At 47.8% G+C, this 10485-nt stretch overlaps 1 protein-coding gene across 1 annotated transcript in view; it reads right to left on the bottom strand.

The window, feature by feature from the left end:
- Positions 1 to 2329: 2329 nt before the first annotated feature.
- Slc22a16 (solute carrier family 22 member 16) overlaps positions 2330 to 10485 on the bottom strand; it is a 34380-nt gene continuing 26224 nt past the window's right edge. The window contains exons 7-10 of the mRNA XM_032888466.1: positions 9748 to 9847; positions 3112 to 3322; positions 2785 to 2856; positions 2330 to 2460 (exon numbers count right to left, since the gene is read on the bottom strand). Of these exons, the coding sequence (XP_032744357.1) occupies positions 2330 to 2460; positions 2785 to 2856; positions 3112 to 3322; positions 9748 to 9847 (514 nt within the window). The remainder of the gene's footprint in view (positions 2461 to 2784; positions 2857 to 3111; positions 3323 to 9747; positions 9848 to 10485) is intronic.

Below are 10485 nucleotides of genomic sequence, written 5' to 3'. Positions count from 1 at the left end.
TCGAAGCAGACACATACTGATATTTTGGGTTTCGACTTTATGATGCCTTAACATATGTCCGTATCTTAATTATCCAATGTGTACAAAATGAGACATATAATCTATTGTATGGCGTTGCTCTAAGGTAGCATTATTAAAGAGACTCTGGATCCTTAACTCAGAAAATTTTGTCTCTGTGAGCTGTCATTCTAATTCCTCAAGCCTGTGTGGATTTTTCTCATCTGGAACTATCTTTTCTGCTGTCACCGTAGGATCTGGATTGAATTCTTCTGCAGATTCGTGACTCTGACTTAAGGAATCCTCTAACCTCTGTTCTATAACATAGCATTCCATATTTCAGTCCTCTCCTTCTCTAAGTCCAAGTTTTGATCTTTCTTTAAAAGGATATATAAAATTGTAATCACTGCTGAACATAAAATTACTTTTATGCTAACAGTCAAAACAAAACCATATGGGGTCCAAATGCCTTCTTCTATGGTGTTTTCCATAGTTTGACATATTTTAACCTAATTTCCTCCTTCCTCTGGAAATTTCAGTTTATTTTTCTTTTCCTTGTTCTGGAGACTTTATCTCCTAGGTGTATTTATTTATTTCTCATTTAATGCATTCTAAAACTTAAGATCTTTTCCTGAGCTTAAGTTTTCTTAAACTCTTTTTCCATCTTTATGTGGCTATTCTTTTTATTTTATTTAATTTTCTCTTTGTGGGCTTCATTTTGTTAATTTCAAACTATTTATCTGCCTATGGTGTTTTATACCTCTTATTTAGCATGTAAGCACAATTTCACTTTCTTCTGTGTGTTCCGTCTCCCTCTGCTGTTTGGGTTAGGACACTGCAGTCATTAGTTCTGCCCCTGTCTCTCCACTCACAGGGAGAGGTAGATCTGCGGTACCACCAACTGCCTCTTTCTGTGTTTTGGGACCTCTCTAGGCTGGCGTGCATCCCGCCACCTGTCTTGGGCTCTCATGGCACCCTGCTGCACTAGGCTGAGTTGGTGTTTGCCAGGTCATGCCAAGACTCTGATCTGAGGCTCCTGGTTGGCAGCGGCTTCTGTTATCCCCAACAGCCTTGCGATCCTCCCAGCTCTGAGCACTACTCACCGCGATGCCCGACCCTTCCCCCTCGGAAGGCTTTTCCCACTTTGGACAGGCGCTTTTTTGGGAAACTCAGTGCAGCTCTGGAACCCACCAGCTGTGTTAGCTCATGGCTAATCTTAGAGCTGCACGTGGATCCGGGATGCTAGGCTTCCGATATCCGAGTAGGTTGTCCCAGAGCGGTTGCTAGGAAACCATTAAAAGTCGATGCCTCCTGGGTGCTAGTGCCAATCTTCGGGCGTAGGAGCTCATCCCTTGGCCAGCAGCTTCTCCATTTCACCAGCCTTTGTGCACAGAAGGGATCCGTTGCACTATATGCTTGCCTCCGAGACCGTGTTGCTAGGAAGCTGAGTTTGAAAATTCATGGCTACTGTATCTATGGCTTTGGTTCCTGTATCTATCTAAAAACCTGCTCTGTTCCTAGGGAATGCTCGTTCTCCTGCCTTTCACCAGGCTTGGATTCTATGCCCCATCTTGGGTGCCAAATAGATACAGTAATTAAGGGTGTAAGGCTTGTCTTTTCTTGTTCTAACCTGTTTAAGCTCCCAAACAATTGACACAAAGACCTATGGTTGACATAACAAGCTTTAAGTGCTATGAATAGCAGGTACTCATCTATTCTAACTCTCTAAGCTATTTCCAGTCACATGGTCTTTTACCTTCTGAGTCTCACCTTAGCTTGTTCTGTTCCATGTGTGCTTTCATGGCAAATCCCTTGGTGACCTGCTCATAACAACTCCTCCTGGACCCTCATCCCTATCTCTCCATGTGGTCTCTCTAGCTCTTTCCCCATAGTCCTCCTACTTCTCTCTTCCTGGGACCCTGGTCCTGGGATTGGAAGTTCTGCCTTCTCTGCACAGTCCTGGGCTGATTAGCTATTTATTAACAAGTCAGAGCTAATTGGGGAGCGTTCTTTACACAACACTGATGCAGGGGGCAGTTCAGTAAACAAAACGATCCCACCATCCATACTGTAACCAAATCTCTGGGCAAAGAAATCAGGATCTGAATACACTACACTCTGCACAAAACCATCCCCCAACACATACTGGTTTTATTTCATTTACTTTTACAAAACAATTGTTTAAAACTTTCTCCCAGCATTTTTCATACAGCTACATAAATAACATAGGGAAAGAAAGAATAACATGTCTAATACAAAGTAACTAATGTCAACATCCCAGGTGCTGGGCACCATATAAGATATTCATTTACCACCAGTGGAATCCCCAGAGTTACTCACTGTTTTCTATCTCATTTTCCACCTCAGTGTTCTCTTCAGGAGGGGCTCTGCCTGAACCCCCACTCTCGGTTTCAGGAGGGGCTCTGCCTGAACCCCCACTCTCAGTTTCAGGAGGGGCTCTGCCTGAACCCCCACTCTCAGTATCAGGAGGGGCTCTGCCTGAACCCCCACTCTCAGTATCAGGAGGGGCTCTGCCTGAACCCCCACTCTCAGCATCAGGAGGGGCTCGGCCTGAACCCCCACTCTCAGTTTCAGGAGGGGCTCGGCCTGAACCCCCACTCTCAGTTTCAGGAGGGGCTCTGCCTGAACCCCCAATCTCATCATCAGGAGGGGCTTTGCCTAAACCCCAACTCTCGGCATCAGGAGGGACTCTGCCTGGACCCCCACTCTCAGTTTCAGGAGGGGCTCGGCCTGAATCCCCACTCTCAGAATCAGGAAGGGCTCTGCCTGAACCCCAACTCTCAGTATCAGGAGGGGCTCTGCCTGAACCCCAACTCTCAATATCAGGAGGGGCTCTGCCTGAACCCCTGCTCTCAGTATTAGGAGGGGCTCTGCCTGAACCCCCAGTCTCAGCATCAGGAGGTGCTCGGCCTAAACCCCACTTCTTGGCATCAGAAGGGACTCTTCCCGAAGAACCCCACCTCTCAGCATCAGGAGGGTCTCTGCCTGAATCCCACCTCTCAGTGTCAGGAGGGTCTCTGCCTAAACCCCACTTCTCAACATCATAAGGGTCTCTGCCTAAACCCCACTTCTCAACAACATAAGGGTCTCTGCTTAAACCCCACCTCTCAGCAAAAGAAAGGGCTCTGCCTGAATTCCACTTCTTGAAAATATCAGGAGAGACTTCGTCTAAGCTATCTTTGTTTTCCGTTTCCGGCACCTGCTCTTCAGTCGTCTCCCAAGTAGATATCATTGGTCTGTTCTGGGTTTCTGGAAGATTCAATGACAACAGTCCACTCAGTATGGCCAGGGTCCCAAATAAAATCTAGACAATATGTAAAATAAATAAATAAATAAATAAATAAATAAATAAATAAATAAATAAATAGTGATAACAGTAACACACAAAAAGAAATGTTCCCTTCAGAGAAGAGGAAGTGAGGAAGTACTGGACCCTATTCAGAGGGCAGCAGAGAGAGTTGGGACTGACATTAGATGCTAATGTCTTTGTTGAGGTCTTTAGATGCTTGTGCTAGGCAGGGAGTTCACTTTATCATCATTGAAGCTTAATCTCAAGTCAGTCCTTCACAAACCACCGAGGAGCATCTGGCCAAGAAGAGCCAGTTCCTGCTGCACTACTCCCCTTGCCAACTCTGCCCTGGAGCTGTGGAATAGTGGGGCGGCAGGGAAGCTTGGCATCTTTTTCCAGATGCCAGGATTACAGAAGCCAGGTAACTGGGCCTGAGTTAGTCAACCTGTCCATTCCTCAGGAACTTGTACACTGCATCATCCAGTGTTAGGGGATTTCTGACCCCTGGGAAAAGATCACAGACTCCACCCAACTATAATTAAAGGATCGATTGATTACTGCTAACAGGACAACAATCCCTGGGACAAGCTGGAGACTGCCGTGCGAAGGGGAGAGAGGGAAGGATTTTTAAAGCCGAAAACTGTAAGACCTTAAACATCTGCTCAAGGAAGCCAAGAGATATTTTGCTCTGCCAAAATTAGGAAGTCAAGGTGACCTGAATGCCTGCATAGACAGGTTACAGAGCCAAAATGCAGTCAGTCGTAACGTACCAACCAGATGGTCATGCTGTACATTTCTGGGCGGAGAGTAGATGAGGGGGGTGGGGAGACACTGAGAACTTATCTTCCAGGGACTGAGTCAGAGACAAATGACTGGTGGGTGACAAAATGGATGCCTGTCATAAGATGGAATCTTTGTAGACATCATATCAGTAAATGATAAGGGAGAAGGGCAAGTAAATAAATGAAACTTCCAATGAGTTGGAACCTACAGAAATTAAGGGAGACAAAGGCAGTGTGAGTTAATGGCGTGGCAAGGACCTGTGGATCTCATTTCCCATAAAAGCTCATAGGCTCTCACTGTACAGCTTAGGCTAACCACAAATTCACAATCTTCCTGCCTTACCCTCCAGAATGCTGAGATCCTTACCATGCCATGCAGCTGGGTAGTGGACCAGTCCCCAATTCTTTCTCCATTCTACCACCAGCTCTCCTCAACCCACAACCTCAAAAACACCGCAGCAGGCTTCTGCCCTGCTGGTCAGGCAAATCCCTCCAATCTGGGAAGATTCTGTGATCCCACCTACCCCTCAGCCATCTTTGCCACTGTCCCCAGTAGTTGTTCCTCCTTCCCACAGCTCACTTTTTCCTTCCTGGTGACTGTCTCCCTCAATAAAAACCAGTCTTGAGCCATCATAATCCACATACCCACTCTGCCTGAGTTCTGGCCACGTGGCACCTCTGGGATCTTGTATGAGTTACTTCATGTCCTGGCTGCTCACTTTTCTAGTCTATGAGATAGAACTAAGAATGGCGCCCACTGTTGCTGGGGGAAACGGCTCAATCAGTAAGGTGCTGTGTTCACTGCACAAGCATGAGGACTTGAGTTTGGACCCCCAGCTCCTACATAAAGGGCCAGGTAGAGCAGCAGGCACCCATTGCCACAGCACTGGGGAACTGGAGGCAGCTGGATCCAGGAGCACTGTCCAGTAGCCTAGACAAGTCAGCAAGCTCCATTTCAGGGAGAGACCCTGCCTCAAAATATCATGTGGAGGGCCAGAAAGATGGATCCACAGGTAAAGGTGTTTGCCAAGCAAGTCTGAAACCATGAGCCCAGTCCCCAGAATGCACAGAAAGATGGAATGCACACAAAGAAAGATGATGGAATGCACACAAAGATGATGGAATACACACAAAGATGATGGAACACACACAAAGATGGAACGCACAGAAAGATGATGGAATGCACAGAAAGATGATGGAATGCACAGAAAGATGATGGAATGCACACAAAGATGATGGAATGCACACAAAGATGATGGGATGCACACAAAGATGATGGGATGCACACAAAGATGATGGGATGCACACAAAGATGATGGAATGCACACAGAGATGATGAAATGCACACAGAGATGATGGAATGCACACAAAGATGATGGAATGCACACAAAGATGATGGAATGCACACAAAGATGATGGAGTGCACACAAAGGTGATGAAATGCACACAAAGGTGATGAAATGCACACAAAGATGGAATGCACACAAAGGCGCCACAGTGCTGTCCTTTGACCTCTGCACGCAAGCTGTGGTGCTCATACCCATATGCACACAACACGCACAAACGAAGTCTTTAAAGTGTGGAGAATAGTTGAGGACAGACCCTGGTACCAATCTCTGGCCTCCACACATCCAACCACATTAGATACACTCATGGCACACGCACGAAGGGTATTCAATACCTGCCTTCAGGGGCTCCTGAGGTGGTGGTGTAGCTGGGGCTGAGAACGGTGCCTGGCTGATGAGGAACAGTCAGTGCACACTAGCTGTCATTACGGTCCCCAGACGAATGTGCTCTCCAGGTCTTGCCACTCCTGCTATGATACGCTATCAAGGAGGACTTGCGTCGAAGTTTCCTTGCCCATCTTGTCCTTAGGTGCCCTCCTGTCCATCCCCTTTCCCAGCATTCCTGGGTCTGCCACTCTATAGCTTGACAGCCCCCTACCCCAAAGTTGCTCTCCCCGGGCACAAGGGAGACAAATTCCTGTCCTGCTCTCCCCTAATTGCTGTTTCCCCCGCTGTGTCCTGTGATGTGCCCTGTGGAGTTTAGTCACCTGCTCCTGCCTGCCCTTCATTCTCCACCTCATTCCCCCTTCCCACTGCACCTTAACAACTTTGCTCCTGGGTCCCTCCCTGCTCCTCAGTCTCCTGGATCTGCATCTCTGAGCTCTGGCCGTGCAGGAACACCCACCTTGGGGTCCCATCCTGACCATCTTGTGAGCATCCCATACACATCATATTGGCAGGGCTTTTTTCCACATCTGCTCCTCTTCCCGGGATCTCTCCAGTCCTCACAGTGACTTTTTCTGACCTCAGACACCCAACAGGCCACCAAGGGCCACCAGGGCTGGTCGATATGACCTTCCCACCTGTAGTTTGAACATTATCACAGGAGACAATCTTCTGGGCTGTTTGTCATCCTCCAGTTAGTAGCCACAGTGCCTGTATCCAGTGTCCATTTTCCCTCTGAACCTCTGCTTTTTTGTTCCCTGTGCATGAAGTCTGCTCCCCCTGTCTACCTGACTCACTCTTCCTGGATTCTGTATACAGACAAGAGGTCCCTCCCTGTGAGAAGTCTCTCTGACCCTTGCCTGGGTTAGCAGCCCACTCTCATATCTCTGGCTGTCAGTGTTAGCTCTTCTCCCTTCCTCAATGCCTGGAAGTCTTGGGATAAAGGCCTTTCCTTTCATTCCTGCTTTTTTACCTACCTCTGCGCACACACACACACACACACACACACACACACACACACACACATCTTCTTTCTTTTTCTGTAAACAAGTTCTCCCAAGTTAAATTTGCATAGCTAAGTTTGTTCCAGTCTGTCCTGGCAAGCTATCAATCGTTTCAAATACTTGGAACAACAAGAGCCGGGTGTCTGCTGTAGCGTTCTCTGCACCACATCAGTTTGGGCCACCGAGGCACTAGGCGGTTATTCACAAGGATGACCAACTGCACTTGATTCGTCCAATCATCCCCATGATTTACTTTGCACCCTGGCATGTTCACTTTCCACCTCGAGTAACAGCTTGGAGCTTGGAGATAACACCTCTCCTTTATTGTGGCCATCACTCTCCTTTGATGAATGCAGGATAGTCCCCTGAAGTGGAAACGTAAGGGTCCTTTGGAAAGTCAGTTGTGTTGGATGGTGTTTTGCTTGGGCAAACACATGAAGGAGTGTTTTCCTGAAGCAGACAGAGGTGAAAGGATATTTTGCTAAAGCAGACACATTAAGGAACATTTTGCTGAAGCAGACACAGGTAAAAGGCTAAGGCAGACTCACAAAGGGACTTTCAATGAAGCAGACACAGGAGAGAAGATGTTTCGCTAAGGTAATCACGTAAAAGGACACGCGATAAGATTCTTTGCTAATGGCACACATGTGTTGGTCTGCCTTACACTGTGTAGTTGAGCTCCATTTGTCAGAGAGAAATGCACCAGAAACGTCTGGTGGTGTGCTGTGGCTTCTTGTTGCTTCAGCAGATTCTGTCAATTGGCAGAGACAGACTCATGTGCTGAGGCAAGACCCGTGGAGGACATAGATGTTTGGAGGGAGCATACCTAGGACTCAATGGGCAGTGACCGAGACAGTTAGCTTGCTTGCACAGCTAATTCTCCTTGGTCCTGAGTCTTTGCTTCATGAGAGAGGCACAGCTGAGAACTTCTGGCATTCCTCCTTGTCCCTCCTGCTGACTCGTGCCAATTCAGCTGAGGCCTGGCTGTCCCTGCTGTCCTGTCACTACTGCTGATTCATGTTTCCTATCCCAACTCCACCAAACCGGACTGCTGGTGTATCTGGAAGCATTTGCGAGTGGATCGAGCTGCCGTTGACAACACGGATAGGATTTGCTCCAAAGAAGCATTTCTAAACAGGCCCACTCTCCCCCCCCCCGTATCCTTTCTTTCCCACTACCTCTGGTGGGTGATGTACTAGAAGAGAGGTTAAAGCATTTAAAAACGATCATTAAAAGTAGGCTTTGAAAAAGTTAAGGCTACAGTCACCAACCAAGAGCACTTGCCAATGTGTCCAGAGTGGGAGAAAAGCAAGTCACACTGACCAAAGATATCGCTCAACCTAGAATCAGCTGATGAAAGAAGCTGGGCACTGGTATTCCAAAGAAGCAGATTTTACTGAGCATTTGTTCCTGGGATGTGGGAGTTACTCCTTTGGGCCATTGATTCCCAAAGGGTAATTTGCTTTCCACTTACATATACAAGATGATATTGGTGGGACTCAGCCCTTTGGTTTTTCCTGGGGTTATGTTAGTATATTTCACAGAAATATATAGGTATGGGGTTGAAGAGAAAGCTCATTTAATAAAATGTTATCTACACAGCATGAAGACATCAATTTGCTCCTCAGAACCCACACAAAAAAGGCTAATGGTAGGGAATGTTTGCCATCCTAGTTTTGTGGAGACAGAGACGGGTGGATTGCTGGGGGCTGGTTGTCCATCCACCCTAGAGTACTTGGCATTCCCTAGGTCAATAAGCAATCCTACCTCGAAAACTGGTGGCTCCTGAGGAATGCCTGAGGTTGGCCTCTGGCCTCTGCACACACATACATGCACACACACACACACACACACAAAGGGCACCTGCACACACAAATCTATTAGTATTCAAGCAATAAGAAGGCAGTTCTTCAGGACAATGAGAGCTGTGATAATAGATGTGAGCTGAAGTAGGAAAGAGCCATGGGATGGATAAGAAGCCGTGTCCACCTGTTGTACTTGAGGTCACTGGCTTGGCTAAAAGTGGGAGGCAAGAAGAAGATGGTCTCCAAATCACTGACTGACCAGCTCCAAAGATGTCCAGAGTGAACAGCCAGGAGCCTAGTTGTAAGACACACCCGAAAGTTGAAAGAGATGAAGGAGGGACACATGGAAATCTTGAAGAAAGCAGCAGTCAGAAGAGGAACAGGCACTGAGAGAGACCAAGAAGCATAAAGGAGCAACTCCACAGGGAAGGTTTGGAGGAAGAAGGCCGTTGTGCTGAGGAGCTCAAGTCCCCAGAATGGAAATGTCATGTACCAGATTCCTCCTGATTGGAAAAGCCAGGTAGACCTGGGTATAATGGTGACCCACATACCCTCCCAGCCTCTCAGTCCTTCCATGCTGTTCTGAGCACAGCTTGCTCCACTTTCCAAACCCAAGCCAACAGCTCACATCGCCAGGACCACGAGAACTCAGAGGGAAGGAAGGCTCACCCATGGAAAGCCTCTCAGGGCACCAGACTCTTTGAGGGAGCAGGCAACCTCCAAACTTTTCCCAGAGCAGCAGACCCACTACTGGAGTGCAGAGGCAAGGAAAGAGCTAGAAGGTGGGACAGAAGCCCCAGAGGTGACATGGGGGAGAGCTCTCCTATGGGAGTGCTGGGGGTTCCTGATTAAGGGTGGAGTAAATTGAACAGTAACTCAGAGGGGCTGAAGGCCGTCAGTGGACAATAAAACCACCTCCCGCCTCCCTACCTACCCTCTGGTGAGCTAGCCTGTTTCTACAGACCTCCACTGTACAGTGACTATAGTGGTCTCCTAGAGAGAGAGAGAGAGAGAGAGAGAGAGAGAGAGAGAGAGAGAGAGAGAGAGAGAGAGAGAGAGAGAGTCAACATTGGCTGTGTTGCCTGTCTGCTACCCCAGTGTTTAGGAATCGATAAGGACCTGTGGCAGGAAGATCCAGAATTTGGAGAAATGCTGGGAGAGTGGGATGACCATGCTTGCCATGTGGGACACCATGTTGCTGCTCCCTACAGCCAAGCACCTGAAAACAGCAGGAGAGTTAATACACAGGTGACAACCTCAGGGAACCAGCAGAGCAAAGGGTGCAGGGGGAGGGGGCTTCAGACTCACCCTCAAGTAAGCCAGGTGTCTCCAAAAACCACCAGCGGCTCCTACCTTCAGTGTATGAAACAGCCGTGTGTGTGAGCATGCACATAAGAAACAGCCGTGTGTGTGAGCATGCACATAAGAAACAGCCATGTGTGAGCATGCACATAAGCAGAGACCAACTTCCATCTGCCGTTTCAATGAGGCGTGTGTGTTTATGGATCCAGCATAACACCAAGGATCCGGCAGATTTGTTTAGGGTAGGTTATGGGAAATTTGGGAGAACAAAATATTTGTCTCTGGGTTTTTCTATTAATGTCAAGCAATATCTTTAAGACTTACTTTAACTTTTTGTTTTGGATTTCGTGTGTGTGAGTGTGCACACACGTGCCACCCGTGTACAGGTGCTGGATTCCCTGGGGTTATAACCTGCAGTTGTAATGTGCAGGAACCCACCACAGAGTCAAGGACTTGACTCAGGATACAACTCAAGGGAGGAAGGTAGGGGCTAACGTTAACTCATCAGCCCCTCTTGCTTCAGGACCGATAATGTCTGGAACATTGGGGGGGGGG

The sequence above is a fragment of the Rattus rattus genome, chromosome 18 (genome assembly GCF_011064425.1).
Source record: "Rattus rattus isolate New Zealand chromosome 18, Rrattus_CSIRO_v1, whole genome shotgun sequence".
In the NCBI taxonomy this organism is placed as follows: Eukaryota; Metazoa; Chordata; class Mammalia; order Rodentia; family Muridae; genus Rattus; species Rattus rattus.
Note: the sequence above shows the minus strand (reverse complement) of the source record. Positions and strands in the feature narration are given on the sequence as shown.